Raw genomic sequence first — 26,163 nt, forward strand, 5'->3', positions numbered from 1 at the left:
TGTTCGATGGTAATGCAGAACGCCACAGGATGTTTTTGTGTTGGTTAAGGGCAGTCAGGTCTGGAGAGAACCAAGGGCTATATCTGTTCCTGGTTCTATATTTCTTGAATGGGGCATGCTTATTTAAGATGGTGAGGAAGGCATTCCAAAAAAATAACCAGGCATCCTCTACTGACGGGATGAGGTCAATATCCTTCCAGGATACCCGGGCCAGGTCGATTAGAAAGTCCTGCTCGCTGAAGTGTTTCAGGGAGCGTTTGACAGTGATGAGTGGAGGTCATTTGACCGCTGACCCATTACGGATGCAGGCAATGAGGCAGTGATTGCTGAGATCTTGGTTGAAAACAGCAGAGGTGTATTTAGAGGGCAAGTTGGTTAGGATGATATCTATGAGGATGCCCGTGTTTACGGCTTTGGGGTGGTACCTGGTAGGTTCATTGATAATTTGTGTGAGATTTAGGGCATCAAGCTTAGATTGTAGGATGGCTGGGGTGTTAAGCATGTCCTAGTTTAGGTCACCTAGCAGCACGAGCTCTGAAGATAGATGGGAGGCAATCAGTTCACATACAGTGGGGAAAAAAAGTATTTAGTCAGCCACCATTTGTGCAAGTTCTCCCACTTAAGAATATGAGAGAGGCCTGTAATTTTCATCATAGGTACACTTCAACTATGACAGACAAAATGAGAAAGAAAATACAGACAGGTGTCTTTTATACTGATAACAAGTTCAAACAGGTGCCATTAATACAGGTAACGAGTGGAGGACAAAGGAGCCACTTAAAGAAGAAGTTACAGGTCTGTGAGAGCCAGAAATCCTGCTTGTTTGTAGGTGACCAAATACTTATTTTCCACCATAATTTGCAAATAAATTCAAAAAAAATCCTACAATGTGATTTTCTATAAAAAAAAAAAATCTAATTTTGTCTGTCATAGTTGAAGTGTACCTATGATGAAGATTACAGGCCTCTCATCTTTTTAAGTGGGAGAACTTGCACAATTGGTGGCTGACTAAATACTTTTTTGCCCCACTGTATGCTGTCCAGAGCAGAGCTGGGGACAGAGGGTGGTCTATAGCAGGCGGCAACGGTGAGAGACTTGTTTTTAGAGAGGCGGATTTTTAAAAGTAGAAGTTAAAATTGTTTGGGTACAGACCAGAGGGAATCATCTATACTGCTAATGAGTCCCTAAGTGTTCAGTAATGACATAGAAAACATGATTTTTCTCTCTCTCTTCTACCTCTCTTTTTTATTTCTCTCTCTCCTACTCCCAAGTAGCGTAGCAGTCTGTGGCACTGCATCTCAGTGCATGAGTTGTCACTGCAGTCTCTGGTTCGAATCCATGCTGATTCACATCCGGCTGTGATTGAGAGTCCCATAGGGTGGTGCACAATTGGCCCAGCGTCGTCTGGGTTTGGCCGGGGTAAGCTGTCATTGTAAATAAGAATTTGTTCTTAACTGACCTGCCTAGTTAAATAAAATGTTAATTCTCTCCTTTCAACATGTCAGGAATACATGTGGTTAAACATACCTGCCTCAACTGCCTCAGAAACAAATGGCTGTAGTAAAAAGTTATGTTTCTAAAATGGTAGTTTGGATCACAGCAGATCCATTCCTTCAGGATCGTTGTTGTGGTGGTTTGGATCACAGCAGATCCATTCCTTCTGGATCGTTATTGTGGTGGTTTGGATCACAGCAGATCCATTCCTTCTGGATCGTTATTGTGGTGGTTTGGATCACAGCAGATCCATTCCTTCAGGATCGTTATTGTGGTGGTTTGGATCACAGCAGATCCATTCCTTCTGGATCGTTATTGTGGTGGTTTGGATCACAGCAGATCCATTCCTTCTGGATTGTTATTGTGGTGGTTTGGATCACAGCAGATCCATTCCTTCTGGATTGTTATTGTGGTAATTTGGATCACAGCAGATCCATTCCTTCAGGATTGATATTGTGGTCGCAGCAGGGAATTTTGGAAGGCTTTAGATGGGTCACAGTGTAAAACAGTCTAGGAACCACTGGTATGAGGTAGGCTACATGCTGCTGACCTGAGTACAACCGTAACTCTTTTTTTCTGTGTCGGTCTGTCTCTCTCACACACGCACGACACACACACAAATACACACAGGCCCCTAACACTAATAGATGTTGACACAGATGATAGCCACACTGTGAATAGATCTTCAGCAGTTTTACGAGTGGTTGATATCCCTGTGCTTGTCCAGGCTGCTCCCCAAATAGCTCCTACAGGTGTTGATAAACGCACCACACTGGATGCCAGTGACTCTGATACCCCTCTGAACCATCTGTCTTTGGTGGAAACTGCAGCCCCATTGTCTCCTCACACCCAGTAATGGCCTCTCACACCGCATTAACCCCAATAGTCCAAATACAGCCAGGATAGCGGTCAATGGGGAGGGGAGAGGGCTGGGGTGTTTGCTTTAACACCTTGGGGGGGGGGGCATTTATTGCCTTTTCAGTGTGTGTGTGTGTGTGTGTGTGTGTTATAGTGGTCATCAGCTGGGCAATAGGGCAGATGGCTGGGCTAACAGGAATACGAGGAGCCTTGAGAAAACACATTTACACAAGCCTAGATTTACACAGTCACTCAGGGAGAATTCATGGAAGATAAACCCTTTCAGGGAAAGCAGGTATATCAAAAAATCAAGACAGCGAATGGGAGGGATCTTGAGAGTTTCTATGACCTGAAACTGTAATAATAAGGATAAGATCTGTATGAAGTGGTTTTGTTATAACACAGTCATGAGCTGTGGAATAGAATACAGGACACAGAACCATCTAAAATCTCACTAGAGAGAGAATTCAGCCAGAAGTTTAACATGTTTCCTCTCCAAGGGACAGACATGCTCTCCAGACTCTGGACCTAAGCCATGTGTGTGTGTGTGCCAGGCAGGAAGCTGCTCTCTGCTGCTGTGATTGATAGAGCGACCGTACTGACCAATCCTCTCTTCCCACCATTAATCATACAGACACATACAGACACACATACACATCTGGTGGAGTGAATGCTTCCTCTGCAGTCAACAGCTGAACCTATCCTCGCTCTGTTTCTCTCCCATCACACAGTCTTTCACCTCTCCTTCATTCAGCCCTGAAGTCCTGGTGGGCTGGCTGATCAGTTCAGCATGTGCTCTCTTCTCTCTCCCTCTTTTCTTTCTCATTCAAAAACACTCCATTGAAGCTTTGTAATGCCATTTTCTTTATTACAATACCTCTAATAAAGGCATTCTCTGTAAAGGCAGGTAGACTTCCATTGGAGATAAGTGAATTTGCCACTGTTTTAAAACCATAGCATTATCATTTACCTCAACATAACACTGTAGTGTCCATAGAGTCCAAACAAGAGAGTGATACTGAAGGCAAACCTTGACTGACTAACACTGCTGCTATGATATTAGCTTATTAAAACACATAGCATCATAGCCACTTCTTTCCTCTGATTCTAACACACAGCATCATATCCACACCTCTCTTAGATGTCATTTCAATGACAGGGATAAAAACAAGCTACCATGTATAAAATAAAAATACGGGAAATATGTATTCATATTAACAATTCGTAATGTACTGTATTTACAAAATAACAACATTATTTTCCCTTGGTATCAATTTCCTTTTTATATCCTGTATGGTTTGCTCAGCAAGGCAGCAGCTTGTTTCATAATATGGCGATGAAGATCAAAAATGTATAGCAGCCTTCTTCTCCTCCTCTTGCTCCTGGGAGAGTATTCCTACATTAAAGGGATAGTTCACACAAATAAAAAATACACATTGGTTTCCTTGCCATGTAAGCAGTCGATGATCCTGTAAGCAGTCTATGGAAATGTATGACAGCTCATCCATGCATTGGTTTAGTTTCCCTTGCACTGTTTTAGCATTTGTGGCACAGATCCAATTCAAGTCATGGAACCGATATTATAATTTTTTGCACATTATGTCCAAATTATCCAAAAGTATTTTAAATTTATGGTGAACCTCAACAAAGTCACTTAGATGTTTTTTCCATGGTTGACAAATGCTAATATCAGTCCCATGACTTGAATGGGATATGTGTCACAAATACTAAAATGTTAGCATGTGAAAATAGTGCCCGGGAAAATAAACCAAAGCATGGATTGCTCTCATACATTGTCTCATACCTTGCTTACGGTTTAAGAAAACCGCCAGGTAGCCTAGTGGTTAGAGCGTTGGGCCAGTAACCGGAAGGTTGCTGGATTGAATCCCCGAGCTGACAAGGTAAAAATCTGTTGTTCTGCCCCTGAGCAAGACAGTTAATCCACTGTTCCCCAGGCACCGTGGATGTCAATTAAGTCATCCCCCGCACCTCTCTGATTCAGAGGGGTTGTGTTAAATGCAGAAGACACATTTCAGTTGAATAAATTCAGTTGGACAACTGCCTAGGTATCCCCATTTCCCAATGTGTCATTTGGGTGAACTATCCCTTTAAAAGTTCAGTATAGTCCTGGGGAGGAGGAGAGAAGAGTCCATATTTGTGCAATCTCTATTTCATGTCTTATGACTCTGTTATAACCCTCCATGTGTCTGTCTTTTCCATTGTCTTTATCTGTGGATAAAGAGGGAGGTTTATAGGTTAAGGTGTACGGGCGGGGCAGTGTTTTTAGATCAGCGTTGGCTGTGTCCGCGGGTGTACGTCAGGGTAGATGCTGTGGTGATCGTAGGCCAGGATGGAGGTTCAAGACGGGGTTCGGGAAGGTTTGTGGTGTGCGTAGGCCAGGGTAGAGGTACGAGAGGGGGTCCTAGAGGGGGTGTGCTGGGTGTAGAGCAGGGTGGAGGTCCAGGATGGGCTCAGGGGAGAGTACTCTGCTTCGTGAGTCGTCTCCCTGGAGAAGACAGAGTCAGAGGAGCTGCTGGTGTCTGGACCCAATGGAGAATACTGGATCACAGGGATGGACAGATTCAAATACTCCTAGAGAGAGTTGAGAGGGGGAGGGATGACACGTTCAGGGGAACAATTCAAATGATACGAAAATGACACTGTGTTTGTGTGTGTGCGCGTGTGAATGTGTTTGTTTACCTGGTTGGTCATAAGTGAGAGGGTGCGGTCCAGATCCTCTACCAGCTGTTGGAAGGTTGGTCTGCGAGATGGAACAGCGTGCCAGCAGTCTCTCATCATGATATACCTGAGAACACACACCACAGTGTTACAACAGAGCGTGTGTTTGTATTACTCTACTTGCGAGGACATTCTTACAGTATACTTGTGTTTTTTTGTGTGTGTGTGTACTCACAGCTCCTCTGTGCAGGCGGCTGGCCTGTCCATACGATGTCCCTCCTTCAGCAATTTGAACAGCTCCTCTACAGGGACCCCTGGGTAGGGAGACCCTCCTAGAGTAAAGATCTCCCACAGCAACACCCCAAACGACCACCTAAAACAGAATTCAATACAATCAACATCACTTTCTCAGGGACAGTTATTGCTGGGCTTGAAAGTAAACCTACAGACACATAACAACAGGATGGATAGCACAACACCACAGAATGTATATTAGGAGTTAGGAGTGTGACTTACACGTCACTCTGGTGTGTGTAGATACGGTCGAACAGAGCCTCTGGAGCCATCCACTTCACTGGCAGACGACCCTGGGAGGAAAACAAGGGGTTAAACCACGTGTTAAACTCATTTCACAGAGGGCTAAATGTCTGCAGGTTTTCGCTCCACCCTTGTACTTGATTGATTAATTAAGCTGACTAATTAGTAAGAAACTCCCCTCACCTGGTTGTCTAATGCTTTTGTCTAGGTTTTAATTGAAAAACTCATTGCCTCCGTGGACTGAGTTTGCCAGCCCTGGGTTAACCTGTTGGGGATGGGGGCGCTGTTTAGACTATTTATGCTAATTTGGTAATTTTTGAAACGGCTTCCCACAAAATCCTTGATCGTACAATATGCATATTATTATTATTATTGGATAGAAAACAGTCTATAGTTTCTATAGGAGTTGAAATTTTGTCTCTAAGTGGAACAGAGCCCATTCTACAGCAATTTCCCTGACATGGATTCAGATTTCAGAAATGTTGGCCACTGTTCTGAAGTCAGTTAAAAAGGCACTGATATTGCTATGACTGTACGGACACTTCTTACGTCTTCCCCTGGATGCCTTTACGTGATGACGATTCCAATGGGGTCGATTGCGCGTTCACAGGCCCTATAAATCAAAAAACCCTGTAGCTAGCAAGTCTTTTCTTGGTGCGTCACGCGCGTGGAGGACACCGACCCTCTCCTGTTCCAAGCGTTAGTTTAGCCTGTTATATTTCTCCGGTCATCTTTTCACTCGTTATAGGAGTTAAAAACATCATAAGGTAGTTAATTTAAAGCGTTTTATAGCAATTTATATCCGTTTAGTGCGATTTTGGGACATTTATTTCTTTAACGCTGTGAATAGGTGGGCACGCTTTCAGTTCATCCCGAACGCAGTTGGCATTTCCACATGGCAAGAGGACAGCTTTCCACCAAAAGACGATTCCTCCCAAGAAAGGATCCTTTGCCCAAGATACTGATGGAAGAACAGCTCAAGGTAGGACATTTTTATTATGATAAATCGTGTTTCTGTCGAAACATTTTAGTGGCTTAGGACGCCATGTTTTTTGACGTAGCTTCGCTTGGCGCAAACTGTATTGAAAAGTAAGGATAAATTAAAAAATGTAATACCGCAATTGTATTAAGAATTAAATTGTCTATCAATCCCTGTCCACCCTATATTTTTTAGTCACGTTTATGAGTATTTATGTATAAGAGTAGATCACTGTCTAAGTGGCGCAAGGACATTTTCTGACCAACTGAGCTACATTTCACATTGTCTAACCATGATTTTGGGGGCTAAATATAAACATTTTTGATCAAACTGTATATGCATGTTGTAATGTGATGTTACAGGAGTGTCATCGGAAGAATTCTGAGAAGGTTAGTGAAAAAATTAATATCTTTTGGCGATGTTGACTTTTATCGCTCACTTTGGCTAGAATCAATGCTGGGCTGCTATGTGGTATGTGCTATGCTAATATAACGATTTATTGTGTTTTCGCTGTAAGACACTTAGAAAATCTGAAATATTGTCTGTATTCACAGGATCTGTGTCTTTCGATTCGTGTATGCTGTGTATTTTTACGAAATGTTTGATGATTAGTAAGTAGGTAAACACGTTGCTCTAAGTAGTTTTTCTATTCCATTTGTGACGGTGGGTGCAATTGTAACCTATGCCATCTACCTGAAATATGCACTTTTTTCTAACAAAACCTATCCCATACCATAAATATGTTATCAGACTGTCATCTAATGAGTTTTTTTGTTGGTTAGGGGCTATAAATATCTTAGTTTAGCCGAATTGGTGATGGCTACTGGTGTTGGTGGACAAATAAAAGATGGTGGATTATGCTAATGTGTTTTTAGGTAATAGATGTACATCTTTACATATTGTGTCTTCCCTGTAAAACATTTTAAAAATCGGACATGTTGACTGGATTCACAAGATCTGTGTCTTTCATTAGCTGTATTGGACTTTAATGTGTGAAAGTTAAATATTTTAAAAAAATATTTTTTTTGAATTTCGCGGCACTGGTTTTTCAGTGGGGGGGGGGGGGGTGTGCCGCTAGCGCCACGCTGATCCTAGACAGGTTAAAACATCTATATGTCTGTCTGTCTGAATTTCAGTTGTCTACTCGCTCCACTGTCATCATGTTACTTACATTGGTGGTCTTCTTGTAGTAGTCTATGTGGTGGATGTCTCTGGCCAAACCAAAGTCTGCTATCTTCATCACATTGTCCTCTGTCACCAACACGTTCCTGGCTGCTAGGTCTCTGTGGATACACTACAGATAAAAACGTGATTGATTCATTTATTGGTTGACTGATTTACACTAATGTCCAGTAAAGGGAGAGGTAGAGTAAGAGAAAATAATAGATTCAGACGAAGAGAATGAAACACCAAAAGATGAAAAGTAGAGCGAGAGAGAGACAGACAGACAAAAAGACAGACAATAACACTTGTCTCTTCTCTGACCTTCTGTAAGGCGAGGTATGTCATGCCCCTGGCCACCTGGTAGGCAGCAGACACTAGCGCCCTGACCTCTACGCTGTCCAGGGGGGCCTGGGTTGGCCCAGACCAGTACTCCAGATCCACAGGCCTCCGACAACGCAGGTACTCCCTCAGGTTGCCCTGAGATGCATACTCTACAACCACATAGAGAGGGCCTGGAGAGACAGGGAAGGGTTATAATAAACAATGTGGTGTTCCCCAAGGTTCAGCGCTTGGACCCCTGATGTTATTTTCAGCCCTTGGTACTGTGACCATTGTACTCATCTGTGCAAATAAAATGCTATTTCGCTCACACGCACACACACACGCACACACACACACACACAAGCACACAAACACACACAGCACCAGTATTACCATCCTGTGTGCAGGCTCCCAGCAGGTTGATGATGTTTTTGTGTTTCCCGATCATCTTCATCATCTCCATTTCAGCGATCAGATCACTCAGGTCCTTCTCTGTGGCGTCCGCTACACAGGAAACAGGATGTCACATCAAATCAATATCAACCAATACAAACAGTTTTTCAGTTTATTTCGAATTATCTCCTTAAATATTAGGACTATATTTCAGGAAGTAGTTTTATGTACCTTTGAGCATCTTGACGGCAACCTTGGTGAGACGAGAGGGTTTTTCTCTGTCCAGACCTGCAGCCTCTGCTAGCACAACCTGACCAAAACAACCTTCACCCAGTGGCTTCCCCAGAGACAGCCTAGAACACAGACACACACGGCTATGAATGTCCTGTGCATGGAGGTTATGAATCTCCTTGGTTAAGTTATGAGTACCGTGTGCAGATTATGTATGCAATATGTAGGGTTATGTATGCCGATATTATAGATTGGGTATTCACTATGCAGGGATATAAGCCCTCTAGTACCTGTCTCGTGACAGCTCCCAGAGTGGGTCTGCGGGCAGCTCATACACTGACACGCCGACCAGGGTGGGCGTGTCTCCACTGGAAAGGCAGTATGGCCTTACCAGACACAAACCCGACTGTAGAGAGGAGGAGGAGTCTACTGACACCTTGAGAAGGGGAGGTAGTGAGAGAGGATATACTGTAATATGAGTTACTCCGCTGAACTAAAGCCTATGGATTAGCTCAGGAAAAAAAGTCTCAGGCAAAGGTTACGCATCACACGATCATGGATCACTAGTATGTGTGTGTGTTACCTGTCTGTGTAGGGGAATGCTCTTGGCCAGTTTGTGAACGGCCAGCTGGCTGCTGAAGTCGCTCTTCTTCGGGGAGCAGCGTAGTCGGCAGGCGGTCGCTACGGCGACCATGAACACGATGATGAAGAAACCGACGCAGTAGATGAAGATCTCCAGGTAGGCCTGAGATGGTACAGGGGAGGGGGGCAGGTCTGGAGGAGAGGGAGTGAAGTGGGATGAAGTCAGAACATTTTTCACATGTTTTTTTCTCCTCTTCCATTTTAAGTCTAAATATATAAAGCACATTGGGCTGCAAAGGTTTGTACACAAGGTGAATAAAGTTCAGAATAATAACATTTATATTTGTGTGTGTACCTTTGATCACACTGAGCCAGGCAGAGTGGTGAGAGAGTCCTATAGAGTTTCCTGCCAGACAGGTGTACTCTCCTTCATCCTCCACAGACACATTCCTCAGAGTAAACACCTCCATCTCCCTGTCTGTGGTGTTGAACCCTGCAGTCTGAGAGAGAAAGAGAGATTTTGTGACATAGCCCTCGTCAATACAGTGGGCGTTAACCTTCAGAACGTGTACATATACAGTGGGGAGAACAAGTATTGGATACACTGCCGATTTTGCAGGTTTTCCTACTTACAAAGCATGTAGAGGTCTGTAATTTTTATCATAGGTACACTTCAACTGTGAGAGACGGAATCTAAAAATCCAGAAAATCCCATTGTATGATTTTTAAGTAATTCATTTGCATTTTATTGCATGACATAAGTATTTGATACATCAGAAAAGCAGAACTTAATATTTGGTACAGAAATCTTTGTTTGCAATTACAGAGATCATACATTTCCTGTAGTTCTTGACCAGGTTTGCACACACTGCAGCAGGGATTTTGGCCCACTCCTCCATACAGACCTTCTCCAGATCCTTCAGGTTTCGGGGCTGTCGCTGGGCAATACTGACTTTCAGCTCCCTCCAAAGATTTTCTATTAGATTCAGGTCTGGAGACTGGCTAGGCCACTCCAGGACCTTGAGATGCTTCTTACGGAGCCACTCCTTAGTTGCCCTGGCTGTGTGTTTCGGGTCATTGTCATGTTGGAAGACCCAGCCACGACCCATCTTCAATGCTCTTACTGAGGGAAGGAGGTTGTTGGCCAAGATCTCGCGATACATGGCCCCATCCATCCTCCCCTCAATACGGTGCAGTCGTTCTGTCCCCTTTGCAGAAAAGCATACCCAAAGAATGATGTTTCCACCTCCATACTTCACGGTTGGGATGGTGTTCTTGGAGTTGTACTCATCCTTCTTCTTCCTCCAAACACGGTGAGTGGAGTTTAGACCAAAAAGCTCTATTTTTGTCTCATCAGACCACATGACTTTCTCCCATTCCTCTGGATCATCCAGATGGTCATTGGCAAACTTCAGACGGGCCTAGACATGCGCTGGCTTGAGCAGGAGGACCTTGCGTGCGCTGCAGGATTTTAATCCATGATGGCGTAGTGTGTTACTAATGGTTTTCTTTGAGACAGCTCTCTTCAGGTCATAAACCAGGTCCTGCCGTGTAGTTCTGGGCTGACCCCTCAACTTCCTCATGATCATTGATGCCCCACGAGGTGAGATCTTGCATGGAGCCCCAGACCGAGGGTGATTGACCGTCATCTTGAACTTCTTCCATTTTCTAATAATTGCGCCAACAGTTGTTGCCTTCTCACCAAGCTGCTTGCCTATTGTCCTGCAGCCCATCCCAGCCTTGTACAGGTCTACAATTTTATCCCTGATGTCCTTACACAGCTCTCTGGTCTTGGCCATTGTGGAGAGGTTGGAGTCTGTTTGATTGAGTGTGCGGACTGGTGTCTTTTATAGAGGAAACGAGTTCAAACAGGTGCAGTTAATACAGGTAATGAGTGGAGAACGGGAGGGCTTCTTAAAGACAGGTCTTAAAAACAGGTCTGTGATAGCCGGAATTCTTACTGGTTAGTAGGTGATCAAATACTTATGTCATGCAATAAAATGCTAATTAATTACTTAAAAATCATACAATGTCATTTTCTGGATTTTTGTTTTAGATTCTGTCTCTCACAGTTGAAGTGTACCTATGATAGAAATGACAGACCTCTACATGCTTTGTAAGTAGGAAAACCTGCAAAATCGGCAGTGTATCAAATACTTGTTCTCCCCACTGTATGTGTGTGTCTGTGTGTGTGTACCTTCAGTACGCGTACGTAAGGCATTCCATCTGGTCCCACTCTGCTGCCATTAATGGTGATGCGTTTGAGCCACTGGATGTGGGGCTGAGGGTCGCTGAACACTCGACAGACAAACTCCACGTCGCTACCAACCATGGCCGTTTGATTAGCTGGCAGGCCTGCCTGGAGGATGGGCCTGTGAGGGGAACGTTCTAGAATACACAGAAAACATCAATGCAATGTGAGTGATACAAAAACACAAACATACACACTCCCACCACTCAAGGTACACATATCAAAAGTAAACACACACAATATATATACAGTACCAGTCAAAAGTTTGGATACACCTACTCATTCCAAGGTTTTTCTTAATTTTTACTATTTTCTACATTGTAGAATAATTGTGAAGACATCAAAACTATGAAATAACACATATGGAATCATGTAGTAAGCAAAAAAGTGTTAAACAAATCAAAATGTATTTTAGATTTTAGTTTCTTCAAAGTAGCCACCCTTTGCCTTGATGACAGCTTTGCACACTCTTTGCATTCTCTCAACCAGCTTCACCTGGAATGCTTTTCCAACAGTCTTGAAGGAGTTCCCACATATGCTGAGCACTTGTTGGCTGCTTTTCCTTCACTCTGCGGTCTAACTCATCCCAAACCATTTCAATTGGGTTGAGGTCAGGTGATTGTGAAGACCAGGTCATCTGATGCAGCACTCCATCACTCTCCTTCTTGGTCAAATAGCCCTTACACAGCCTGGAGGTGTGTTGGGTCATTTTCCTGTTGAAAAACAAATGATAGCCCCACTAAGCGCAAACCAGATAGGATGGCGTATCGCTGCAGAATGCTGTGGTAGCCATGCTGGTTAAGTGTGCCTTGAATTCTAAAGAAATCACAGACAGTTTAACCAGCAAAGCACCCCCATACCATCACACCTCCTCCTCCATGCTTCACGGTGGGAACTACACATGTGGAGATCACCTACTCTGCGTCTCACAAAGACACAGCGGTTGGAACCAAAAATCTCTAATTTGGACTCATCAGACCAAAAGACAGATTTCCACCGGTCTAACGTCCATTGCTCGTGTTTCTTGTCCCATGCAAGTCTCTTATTATTATTGGTGTCCTAGCAGTGGTTTCTTTGCAGCAATTTGACCATGGCCTGATTCATGCAGTCTCCTCTGAACAGTTGATGTTGAGATGTGTCTGTTACTTAAACTCTGTGAAGCATTTATTTGGGCTGCAATCTAAGGTGCAGTTATCTCTAATGAACTTATCCTCTGCAGCAGAGGTAACTCTGGATCATCCTTTCCTGTGGCGGTCCTCATGAGAGCCAGTTTCATGATAGCGATTTATGTTTTTTGCGACTGCACTTGAGGAAACTTCTTGAAATTTTCTGCATTGACTGACCTTCATGTCTTAAAATAATGATGGACTGTCGTTTCTCTTTGCTTATTTGAGCTGTTCTTGCCATAATATGGACTTGGTCTTTACCAAACAGGGCTATCTTCTGTTTACCACACCTACCTTGTCACAACACAACTGATTGGCTCAAATGCATTAAGAAGGAAAGACATTTCACAAATGACCTTTTAACAAGGCACACCTGTTAATTGAAATGGATTCCAGGTGACTACTTCATGAAGCTGGTTGAGAGAATGCCAAGAGTGTGCAAAGCTGTTATCAAGTGACTACTTTGAAGAAACTAAAATATATTTTGATCGGTTTAACACTTTTATGGTTACTACATGATTCCATGTGTATTATTTCAACGTTTTGATGTCTTCACTATTATTCTGCAATGTAGAAAATAGTCCAAATAAAGAAAAACCCGGGAATGACTAGGTGTGTCCAAACTTTTGACTGGTACTGTATATATGCACACATACTGACCCACTACGTCCAGCTGGTAGGTGTGTGTGAGGCTGCCGTGCTTGTTCTCCACCAGACAGGTGTAGTTGCCTTTATCAGACGGAACCACTGACTCCATTATTATGGTCCACGTGTGGTCCCGGAGCTGAAAGAGGGAGACAGCGAGAGAGGAAAAGCGTGAGAGAAAGAGGCAAGGGAGTGAAAATGTGAGAATAGCCATGAAAAATACACATTTTGTGTTGTGTTAGTCATTTAATTTTGGCAAAGTAGAAATAACATTTGTGTTCTCCAAGGTTCAGTGCTTGGGCCCCTGCTGTTATCTTTTTACACGGTATCCCTTGGTACTGTAATATTCGTTTTTTAAGATATGCTATTTACTCTCTAACTTACAGGCTCAAAGCACCCATTTTTATGTCAATATCAAATTTAAATTGTGTAACGCACCTTACTGTGATTGTTTTTTTAGTTTTTTTTTATAGCAAGAGCAATTTCTGAAGCAAGAATTTTGCTAAGACTGTCTAGGATTGGTTTGAGTGGGGAGGGAAAACTGAAAACGAGCTGTTATTGGCAGAGAGGTTTGGAACGAACTAATTTATCACTCACCTGGTGATGTCACCAGGCAGGCCAAAACTCCATCCCACCAAAACAGGCTGAAATTTCAGGCGGTCTTTTAACACAGTTCTTACACTAAAAGGGCATTCAAATAATTTTCACAATTTCACCATATTATTCTAACCTCAGAGTGTAGAAATACAGTTGAGGTCAGAAATTTACATACACTTAGGATGGCTTCATTAAAACTTGTTTTTCAACCACTCCACAAATTTCTTGTTAACAAACTATAGTTTTGGCATGTCGGTTAGGACATTACTTTGTGCATGACACAAGTAATTTTTCCAACAATTGTTTACAGACAGATTATTTCACTTATAATTCACTGTATCACAATTCCAGTGGGTCAGAAGTTTACATACACTAAATTCACTGTACCTTTAAACAGCTTGGAAAATTCAAGAAAATTATGTCATAGCTTCAGAAGCTTCTGATAGGCTAATTGACATAATTTGAGTCAATTGGAGGTGTACCTGTGGATGTATTTCAAGGCCTACCTTCAAACTCAGTGCCTCTTTGCTTGACATCATGGGAAAATCAAAAGAAATCAGCCAAGACAGCAGAAAAAAATTGGTTCATCCTTGGGAGCAATTTCCAAATGCCTGAAGGTACCACGTTCATTTGTACAAACAATAGTATGCAAGTATAAACACCATGGGATCACGCAATCGTACTTTGGTGCGAAATGTGCAAATCAATCCCAGAACAACAGCAAAGGACCTTGTGAAGATGCTGGAGGAAACAGGTACAAAAGTATCTATATCCACAGTAAAACGAGTCCTATATCGACATAACCTGAAAGGCTGCTCAGCAAGGAAGAAGCCACTGCCCCAAAACTGCCATAAAAAAGCCAGACTATGGTTTGCAACTGCACATGGGGACAAAGATCGTACTTTTTGGAGAAATGTCCTCTGGGTCTGATGAAACAAAAATAAAACTGTTTGGCCATAATGACCATCATCATGTTAGGAGGAAAAAGGTGGATGCTTGCAAGCCGAAGAACACCATCCCAACCGTGAAGCACGGGGGTGGCAGCATCATGTCGTGGGGGTGTTTGCTGCAGGAGGGACTGGTGCACTTCACAAAATAGATGGCATCTTGAGGATGGACAATTATGTGGCTGTATTGAAGCAACATCTCAAGACATCAGTCAAGAAGTTAAAGCTTGGTCACAAATGGGTCTTCCAAATGGACAATGACCCCAAGCATACTTCCAAAGTTGTGACAAAATGGCTTAAGGACAACAAAGTCAAGGTATTGGAGTGGCCATCGCAAAGCCCTGACCTCAATCCCATAGAAAATTTGTGGGCAGAACTGAAAAAGTGTGTGCGAGCAAGGAGGCCTACAAACCAGACTCAGTTACACCAGCTCTGTCAGGAGGAATGGGCCAAAATTCACCCAACTTATTGTGGGAAGCTTGTGGAAGGCTACCCGAAACATTTAACCCACGTTAAACAATTTAAAGGCAATGCTACCAATTACTAATTGAGTGTATGTAAACTTCTGATGAAAGAAATAAAAGCTGAAATAAATCATTCTCTCAACTATTATTCTGACATTGCACATTCTTAAAATAAAGTGGTGATCCTAACTGACCTAAGACAGGGAATTTTCTACTGGGATTAAATGTCAGGAATTGTGAAAAACTGAGTATAAATGTATTTGGCTTAGGTGTCTGTAAACTTCCGACTTCAACTGTATATACACCGAGTGTACATGTAACGGATGTGAAATGGCTAGCTAGTTAGAGGTGGTGCGCGCTAATAGCCTTTCAATCGGTGACGTCACTTGCTCTGAGACCTTGAAGTAGTGGTTCCCCTTGGCTTTTGTGGAGCGCTGGGTAACGACGCTTCATGGGTGACTGTTGTTGATGTGTGCAGAGGGTCCCTGGTTCACACCCGGGTCGTGGCGAGGGGACGGACTAAAGTTGTACTGTTACATACAACACATTAAGAACACCTTCCTAATATTGGGTTGCATCTACATTGATTGAAGTGGATTTAAAAAGTGACATCAATAAGCAATCATAGCTTTCCATGGAAAGACGAGTCCATAATGTTTTGTACACTCAGTGTATAAAACACAGGAAAATCCCATTTTTGGCTGCACTGGGGCTTTGACAGATGATACACAACCCAGTATGAAGCAGAGGGCTGTACAAAAACACAGACCTTGAAGCCTCCAATGCGCTGGTCTTTCCTGAACTCTTTCCCATTCCTGTACCACCGCAAAGTTGGTGTGGGATTACCAGTCGCCTGGCAACGAAATTTAACAGTCTTAGTGGCAGGAACGGCATGGAGCCTCTTCTCCATCTTGTCTGGAGTCGCCCACTGAGGAGCCATCACTAGAGAGAGGGAGAGGTATTTATATTTCACATTTTTGATTCAATATCAATCTTTCTTCAGTTGGTTTGGCTAGTAACTACTTTTTATAGACCAATAAAGCTAGAGGAAGCAAAGGGGAGGGAGCTTACATTGGAGCTTCTGATTGTTGGATAGTTTATTTTCCTCTGAAGAAGACTCATCATCATCATCTTCGTCCTCAGAAGATGCCAGCATGTCAGCTATGGAGAGAGAAGAAAACGTAAACCAAAAATAGAAACCAGTGTGTGTGTGTTTAAACAGGAAGGGCTGAGGCAGGGTTACTCTGTGGGGGTCTGGGATGCTCCTGCTGAGTGAAAAGGGAAACGGCTTAAAGATTAACCTTTTACATTTTTACCCCTTTAAGCTGCCACACACACACACACACACACACACACACACACACACACACACACACACACACACACACACACACACACACACACACACACACACACACACACACACAGTTCCCCTGTTGCTCCCTAACCCTCAGCTCAGAGATAAACAAACACACTAATAATCACCACCTTCATCCTGACAAATGGTTGTGAACAAAGGGTGAGGAGGGATGTGAGGGTGAGTTGGGAGAGAGGAGGGCAAATCCGCAGGTTTCAGATCTTTAATGGGTCCTATTTGAATACGTTGAATGAGAAAAAGCCTACTTCCTTCTACCATTAGACAGTTGGCTCAGGTTCCATTCCACAGCATTCACAGATCCGGCCACATCAGATCAGTGATTACTATAAGCAGGGACATTTACTACCACTCATCCCTTTTCACCTCTCATCAGGATTACTGATTACTATACAATATATTACTAATATATTAGTAACTCAGGACATGTTCTGCTACAGATTCCGTACCTCCCAACCTCTCAGCAGGACCTACACCAGAAAAGCCGTCATCATTTCTCCTCTAATCTACAGATATTAGGTCCATAATCAGCATCACCACAGACTGACACAGACCATCCCCGAATTCAAGCTCCCAACCTCACTACATTATGTCTGTAATCTACAGGGAGAGGTCTACAGAGACTGCATTATGGGAGGTCTTGAATACTGCCTGCTCATAGCAGGGGGAACATTCTCAATGAGAGGTTGTCAAAAATAGACGGAGAGAAAGAGCGAGATAGAGAGGGGATAAAGACAAAGAAAGCAAAAAAAAATCATGAAAAAAAGAAAGGAATCCACTAAAAGAGAGAAAGCAGGGGGAGTTGGTTGAAGTCCAAAAACCTAAACCTTTATTTGAACGAAGCAACGAGGAGAGAAGGATATGGGAAATTGGGAGCAGGCTTTGTTTATGGAAAAAGAGTTTGCGGCACAAAAGTTACATTTTGGTGTTTTTGACTAAGAGAGAAAAACAAGAATTTATGGGTTTCAAAACAACAGTATCACACACACACTCTCAGCTGGATACCAGATGGCTGGAAGCAAAACACACACAAACGTGCAGGCACACACATACACAAACAGATGTACACACGCATGCGCGTAAAAGCACACGCACACAACACAGGGTGTTAGGGTTGGTCAGGATGGTTGTGATTACAGTACTCGCCAATACAAATAAAACCATCTCCTTTCAGACGGCATTCATCCTTTCCTACCAAAAACAGCATTTCTGTTCCACCTCCAACCAGCTGTGTGTGTGTGTGTGTGTGTGTGTGTGTGTGTGTGTGTGTGTGTGTGTGTGTGTGTGTGTGGACAGGATATGTAAACCATTGCACCATGAAAAATCACTGTAAACATCCTCAGCTTTAAACTAAATGGACAAACCTTGAAGAGCTTCTTTCTAGCTCAATATAGAATCCCCCCACCCCAAACACACATCCATACATGTAAGTGTATGTTCTGTTTACTCTAGCTCAGAATAGAGACCCACTACTAACGGAACAGTTCCAGATAGCAGAACAGAGTCAGTGGGATTGAACCACCATGGTAGCAGCCTGAACCCAGAACCCTCAGCCTGAACCTAGAACCCTCAGCTTGAACCTAGAACCCTTAGCCTGAACCCAGAACCATCAGCCTGAACCTAGAACCCTCAGCCTGAACCTAGAACCCTCAGCCTGAACCTAGAACCCTCAGCCTGAACCTAGAACCCTCAGCCTGAGGGATTAAAAGAGAATAAATAACAAAGAGGAAAAGAAGGATCACAAGCGAGTATACACACACACACACACACACACACACACACACACACACACACACACACACACACACACACACACACACACACAGAAGGCTAATGAGACGTAGCCCTGCCTGTCAACTACAACCACGAAAGCACGAGCAACAAAGAAAAAGAATTTAAGATCTTTATGTGGCACATGTTTCCTACCTGTGTCGCTGACATGGGCAGCAGCTGGTCTGGACTGGGTCAGGGGAGAGTAAATCAGTAGAACCAGCAGTGACCAGAGGAGCAGCAGAGACCAGCGGGACAACAACATACTGGCACTGGTATAGGTTAACTGGTACAGTACTGGAATGGCAGGGGCTACTGGTACAGGGCTGGCTGTAGAGGGCGCTTAAATGTATCAGCCTACAACCATCAACTATTCAGGTGGGGAACTGTAAGAGGAAAAAAGAGAGGGACATCCATGAATCTGTTAAAGACAAGACAAGGCATTTTATGAAAATAAATGTCAAGAAAAGGATGTGACACTGCTACCCTGTCTAGAGCCCGTCCGATATATCAGTTCACCAATACTATCAGCCGATAACCAATATCAATAAATAGGATGAAAAAAGGGAATCTCATGCTTATATGAATACTTGTCCTTATTGTCACGATGTATGAAATCAACATTTGAAGCACAATTATTGGACAATTGCTCTTTTGGATGGCAATTTATGAGAACTTAGTGTAGAAAATGTATATCAGTATCGGTAAGTTTGTCCCCCCAAAAATCGGAATCGGACCCGAAAAACATATGAGTCAGGCTCTAACTGCCCATGCTCGCAGAAGGACATTGGTAGAGGCTGTGACACATGCTCTGGTGTCTCTTTTCACAGAACTCAGATGAGAACTCCGCTTCCAACACTCCTCACACTATAACATCTTTAGACGCTTGTCCAATAAGCTCACCTGTCACACATTAATGCCCATCAAACGTTCCAAAACAAAGCTGTGTTTTATCACAGTTTTGTTATGCCTCCCCCTAAAGGCGTCAGTATGCTTCGGTTTGGCTGGCGCCTAGCTGAGTGCTGAATGAGTGTGCTCGCATACTCCCTTAAAAGTCATTAAGCAGCAATAGTACTGTTTGTCCATCTTGAGATGCCGTAGCCAGTATACACTCCCTCAAAATAGTCAGACTTCATCTAACATAACTCAATAATTCTGTCATTCATTTAGAAGTTTTTTGCAGAGGAGATCTTAGTTGCGCAATTTTACATCTAACTAAGATGTTTGGTGCAGTATTTCTCAATTAAATAATCTGCATGAAAATTATTAGTCTCTGGTTGAATGACAAACACTTAATTGAAGAATCCCTACTGTTGACCAATCACCGACAAAGGGGTGTAGACTTCGGCTACCGAATTCGGCTTGCCTCGAGAAAAATGTTTGTGTACAAGATCAGCCGAAAAAACCTTACCGAAGACCAAAATGAACAAAAACGTCATGATTAATATATGCACAAACTTTTCTGAACTGTTTGATGGGAAGCATGCGGAGATTGCGGACGCCTTAACCCCAGCCCAAACACCATAATGCCCCTTCGTCCGCCTGCCAGTGCCACAGTGTGAAAGTCTCATTGAGAAGATGGATCTGATGTTTAGGTGTTATGAGACCGCTCCAGACCACAAACAAACACTGACGTAGAGAGACTAACACCCAGGAGAGCTGTAAATATATTCTATAATACATAATATCTCTTCTCATTATATACTGTTGTAGAGTCAGAAACATGTTGAACAGCTTGACGGTACATTAACATTACTGAAACTTGGACACTACTGTAGCTGGCAGCTAGGGGTGGTGTGGGCATTACTGAGGGTTACTCTGTCCTTCAGAACTGGCAGCCAGTGTGCGTGTGTGTGTGTGTGTGTGTGTGTGTGTGTGTGTGTGTGTGTGTGTGTGTGTGTGTGTGTGTGTGTGTGTGTGTGTGTGTGTGTGTGTGTGTGTGTGTGTCAGGGCGATGACCCAGAGTGGGAGATGTGTAACAGTAAAGAGTAGAGTGGCAGGTTTATGAAGATGTCATTAATGCCCTTGATTTACACCACACACACACAGAGAATTTACCCTCATGGACACCGCCCGTAACTCAACCCCACACTAATGTTAAAGAGTCTCTTAAATTGATGAGTTTGTTTGCAGATTTATGAGTTTTATGGTGGAGAGTCTCCATCGTACTGCTGGCTGGCTGACAGCAGAGCCCAGCACAGACAACTAGGCAGACACAGTCTTCTTATTACATAGAATGAGGGAGAGTAAGAGAGAGACATCGAGTATGCAGGCTTTTTGCTCCAGCTCTACCCCCCCCCCCCCCCCCCCCCCCCCCCCCCCAATTCTACTCATCAGCTGCTCACCAGGCCCCAATTGGCTGAATCACGTATGTTAGAGCAGGGTAGGAGCAAAACCAGCATACCTCTGCCATAGCTCTTCAGAAGGAGACTTGGACACTCCTGCCATAGAAGCTAACAGCTAGTTAACACACCCAGTTCCTCACTGTGGTAGTTATCAAATCACCACATAATCACCACAGACACAATTAGAATAGAAATAAGACCACTTTCTCCCTGCCCTAGCCTTGCTGTGTGGCTTCTTTAAATTCTAAAGGAACTTCAGAGAGAGGAAACAGCAGATAACAGTAACTTTGACATCCATTTCAGCAATTTAGCAGACGGTCTTATACAAAGAGAGTTGCTTTGAACCAGAGCAGGGTAGAAAACCCCTACAAATGATGATCCTTGCAAGTAAAACCTTCCAAAATAGCTTCAAGTCCAGTGCTAGTTATTTTCTGTGCTGTTATTCTGCAGATGCTGCTGGTTTAAACTAGAAGCCACCGGGTCAGCTTGCTGGTTCTGTGTATAGCTTAGAGGAGGCTGTTAGAATGACCCAGGGGGGTTGATATGATAAAAAACTGATGGTCTGAGAGACAGTAACTACACACACACACAGGGTGGCATATAGTCGCTAGGCCAGGAATAGAGCATCACACCAGCTCTCTATTGAGGAGAGTGCTTCAACATACCGGAAACATCTCCCTACTCCATCTTTCTCCCATGTCTTCCTCCCTATTCCCCCCCCCCCTACCCTTCAATCAGCAACTTCAAGTTCTCATAAAATTACCCCCCCCATCCCAATCCCTTCAATCAGACAACTTCTAGTTCTCCTAGGATTACCCCCCCCCCAAACCCTTCAATCAGACAACTTCTAGTTCTCCTAAAATTACCCCCCCATCTATTCCCTTCAATCAGACAACTTCTAGTTCTCCTAAGATTACCCCCCCTAATCCCTTCAATCAGACAATTTCCACTTCTCCTAAAATTACCCCCCCCCCAAACCCTTCAATCAGACAACTTCTAGTTCTCCTAGGATTACCCCCCCTCCAAACAACTTCTAGTTCTCCTAAAATTACCCCCCCCCATACAACCCCCCTCTAATCCCTTCAGTCAGACAACTTCTAGTTCTCTTAAAATTACCCCCCCCCCCCCTTATCCCTTCAATCAGACAACTTCTAGTTCTCCTAAGATGATCTTTTTATTTCCCCCTCCCTCTCTTTCTGGCAGATGTGACCTCTCCAGATGTTCCATTCCAAAAGCCTTTACCTACACACCACATTCTGCCTCAGCCCTGGCCTGGTCCACCCGTCATAGTAACGCTGTCATAGTAACACACCATTTTCCTGTAAACTGGAAAACAGCTCATGGTGTGTACCTGTGTGCCAGGGGGAGCCATGGCTGAGATATGCTACCATTAAGCATCCATGAAGGCATTGATTGTGCAACTATACAACCCAGCTGTAGTACTGTTACTTACAGAGGCTGAATGACTGGAGACAGAGGACAGGTTGAGAGTAAAACAGAAAGCACACAAGTCTGCTGTAAGACTTTAATCCTCCTAACTCACTCACACTCCAGGTCAGTGACCCTGGAGTCTTCTATAGGCCTAGATAACAGCTTTACCATACACCTCTTTCTACCTCCCCACTCATCTCTTTATCCCTCTCTCAGTCTATCTGTTCTATTATCTCTCTCTACTCATCTGTTTCTCCTCCCAGAATGTGGTATCTGATACAGATTAGCAGCCATCACATAATCCCTCCATTCCCAAATGGCAGAGTGAGTCAGTTCTCACACTCACATTCAGTATCTCTCTCTCACTGTTACCCTGGCGAGTAAAATTTGAATTTCCAATGTATTCATTACACAAATACACTTGAAACTGAACTCTCACACCACACCATTATTATCATCATTGTGTGTATGTGCTGACATAAACATCCAAAATGGTCTTCTGATCATAATGAGCCATTTCTGGACAGATAAAAAAACATACTCAAAGGAGAACCTCGATTGAAAGTGTTTTTTTTAGTTGAGCACCAGGTTTAATCTCGGTCCAGGAAACCAGCCCAATAACTCGTTCAATGTCATGCATGGCCCACGGATCATGTGGCAACAGTACTACTTATATTCACATTCTATTAAGGAGCCGGTGACAGTTTGGTAGCCTAGTGGTTAGTTTCGGACTAGTACCCCAAAAGGTTGCAAGATCGAATCCCCAGCTGACAAGGTAAAAAAAAAGTGTCGTTCTGCCCCTGAACAAGGCCGTCATTGAAAATAAGAATTTGTTCTTAACTGACCTGCCTAGTTAAATAAAGCTAAAATAAAAAAAAGAAACAGTTGGTTCTGCGCGTGACTCACCGGTCAAGCGGTAGCGCTGTGATGAGTCAACGAACAGCAGATTTGGCGCGTGCTGCTGAATGAACAGCCGGATCTCATCAGAGTTGGAATGTCACACGCACAAGCGTAATTTACCGTAAACAGATTAAACTGATACATGTACACCCACCGCGGTCGGTGTGCCCAGTCTGCCCATTGCGGTGGCATGTGAGTCGACTGACTGCTTTACGGTGTGTTCCTCAGTCAGAGAGACATGGGTCAAATCTTACTAGCTGGACTGTGGTTTGTAACGACGTGGTCATCTTTGTGTATATCTTATACATGATTAACGAAGCCTTCCTAATAAGGCATTATAAAGGTTAGCATGTATGACATGGTTACAAATAATTTGTGAAGCATAGTTATAGTTTACGAAGGCTCATAAATTTTTACAACGCATCTAAATCGTGATGATTTTCTTTTTTACTTCGTTAGGGCTAACCCTGGCAGGGGCCCCTAAATTGCATAACATTCCTATAGCCTATGTAGGATAATTCCAATATGATCATGGATGGCCAGATCGGTATATACCAACTTTATTTAAAAGTATAATTGTTTTCTCAAATGTTCACAGATCACGTAGGCCAAAGCAAGCTGCAACATTGTATCCGTGACTGTGTGAACATCTAGGCTATTGGTCGCATTGAATGTAGTGTCTCACCTGAATTTCTGATCCTTGTGCAGCTCCCCTCGAGAAGGTAGGTTAGATGTCTAAAAGAAAGTCATTAAATGTCCGATTCGATCGATTTATTTTCAACCTTAAAGTCACAACTCTCGTAAACAATGCGGTGTTTTTCCAGAGTTCAAATGCAGTGGCGCGGTGAAGCTTCGAGTAACGTTAATGGCCATTGATTTCGGACTAGCAATGGAGCGGTCTCTATCTTCCGGGACAAGAGGTATAAAAACACGTTCAGCACAAATACCTCACATGTAGCCTACTTGGTAAAGTTTTCGACCGGTTTCAGTAAAGATATCTCTAACAGCAGCAAATCTCAAGGCATTTTACTTTACTCAATACGTTCCTATTCTTGGAGAAAACATGGGGAAACTCCGATCATGTTCTGTATTGTCTTGCAACTGTCGGGAAAAACATTTGCAGAATACTGCAACCAAATATTTTTCTGAAAGTATATATATATATTTTTGTCAACGCCGCATAGATCTATTTGCGAGGCGAATTGTTTGGCAACGTTATAACGTTAGGTCATTGAATGTATTTCCGAGCGGCGAATTCCAGATCTCTGACCTCCCCCAACCACTTCTCACCGTGTGCTGAGAGATTCTGAAGGAGACCTCCCCCTTCTCACTCGCCTCTCCCTCTCACTTGCAGGAACTCACAACCATTTAGCCTACACTGTAGACCTGTAGTTCTGTCACAAATTTAAAAAAGTTGGCTACTGGCTTGACTGATCTAAACACAGCATATTTTGGAAATAGACAGCCTGTTTATTTGTGTTTTGGCAACATTCTCATAAGACATTACATACTAGGCTACTCAGCATTTGTGTCTACTGCCCTTTTAACTAAAATTCTGACAGAGGGAAATGGCTTTCATATCTTGGAGAGCCCTTGTGTGTGTGTGTGTGTGTGTGTGTGTGTGTGTGTGTGTGTGTGTGGCTAACTAGTTGGGCAGTGATGTAACTGGACCTGGTCTGAGGAAACAGTTGATTAAAAATCAGAGAAAGGTGATGCAGAGAGAGAAACACACACAAAAACACTTGTATGTTCTCTCTGCGTCCATTGACTGATTCTGTGTGAAATGTGTCTGCTTGTCCAGGAAACCTTGGCATGGGATACAGTAGGCTGGCTAGACTACAGTAGGAATGGCTGTTTTATAAGAAGCAGTAATGCTATTGGCTGTGATGGATGAACTGGGAATGGTGTTACAAGCTGTACTTCCTGGTATTGTCAATAAAGGCCAAAGGTCAACTACTTTCCAGCATGCATTAGGGATCCCAAAGTGGAAAATAACCCAATAACATTTATTTATGGGGTACCTCATATATCTGACTGTCTATCAGTCTGTCCGATGGTGTGCAAACTCCACTGATGACAGGTTAGCTAAATGCTACATTACAGCCTCAAAAGGAATATGGGCTGTATAAAAATGCTTCATGAAAGGTAAGTAATGTAAGTAAGTGCAGTCAGTGCAGTCAAAAACGTGATTTTCCTGTGTTTAAAAAAATATATGTCCACGCTATGACGTTGGAATAGTACTGTGAAATTGTGAAAATTATGACAATGCCCTTTTAGTGTAAGAGTTATTTGAAAAGCCCGCCAGAAATGTCAGACTGTTTTGGTGGGATGGAGTTTTGGCCATGTCACCAGGCAGTAAATTACCTTCAGATGCAATATGTAACATTTTGGGCAATCCAACAAAATTCATATAGAAATGTGAGTTATAGATCTGTCGTTCTCATTAGAAAGCGAGTCTTAGAAGTGGTAGATCTGTTCTATGTGCACTATTTCTATGCTTCCCATTCTTAAGTTTAGTTTTTGCCTCTTTTTCATTTTAGTTTTGTACACCAGCTTAAACAGTTGAAAATACAATATTTTTGGTTATTGAAATATATTTCACAGTGGTTTAGATAGTACAATGAGTCTCTACACTACACATTGCTTGTTTTATCACATAAACTGAAATTCGGCAAACAATTAGACTTTTAGCAACCAGGAAGTGGCAAAGTGATTTTTATTTTATATTGCACCTTTAATAGAAAAATAAGAAAGAGAGTTCCAAAACTCTCTGCCAATAACAGCTAGTTTTTGGTTTGGTCCGCCCTATGGGAGTCTTAAACTGGCTTTTCTAAAAAACACCTCATAAACCCAGAGCTTCGCTTCTCCTCTGGTGGCTGTGTGTGCACACAAGCAAGTGTCCGTACGGGTGTGTGCGTTTCTGTGTAGGGCAGGGTAGGGATAGGCAGGGTAGGTGGGGAGCATATCGTCCAGACCACATCACATGTGCAGAGGGTGTGTGTGTGTGTGTGGGGGGGGGCACATCTGGAGCTGG

The 26,163-nt window shown here is 43.2% G+C and overlaps 1 protein-coding gene across 1 annotated transcript; it reads right to left on the minus strand.

Moving 5' to 3' along the window:
- Positions 1-3,199: 3,199 nt before the first annotated feature.
- Positions 3,200-24,419, minus strand: LOC129818225 (fibroblast growth factor receptor 1-A-like). The gene is made up of 17 exons (XM_055873959.1): positions 23,815-24,419; positions 18,610-18,839; positions 16,380-16,469; positions 16,078-16,250; positions 13,316-13,439; positions 11,436-11,626; positions 9,594-9,738; positions 9,240-9,430; positions 8,947-9,092; positions 8,657-8,778; positions 8,426-8,536; positions 8,033-8,223; positions 7,719-7,841; positions 5,548-5,618; positions 5,267-5,404; positions 5,053-5,158; positions 3,200-4,944 (listed from the first exon to the last, which is right to left on the minus strand). Exons 2-17 carry the CDS (start codon positions 18,716-18,718, stop codon positions 4,711-4,713), a joined length of 2,265 nt encoding a protein of 754 aa, XP_055729934.1. The 5' UTR covers positions 18,719-18,839; positions 23,815-24,419; the 3' UTR covers positions 3,200-4,710.
- Between the last annotated feature and the right edge of the window lie 1,744 nt (positions 24,420-26,163).

The sequence above is a fragment of the Salvelinus fontinalis genome, chromosome 21 (genome assembly GCF_029448725.1).
Source record: "Salvelinus fontinalis isolate EN_2023a chromosome 21, ASM2944872v1, whole genome shotgun sequence".
Taxonomy (NCBI): Eukaryota; Metazoa; Chordata; class Actinopteri; order Salmoniformes; family Salmonidae; genus Salvelinus; species Salvelinus fontinalis.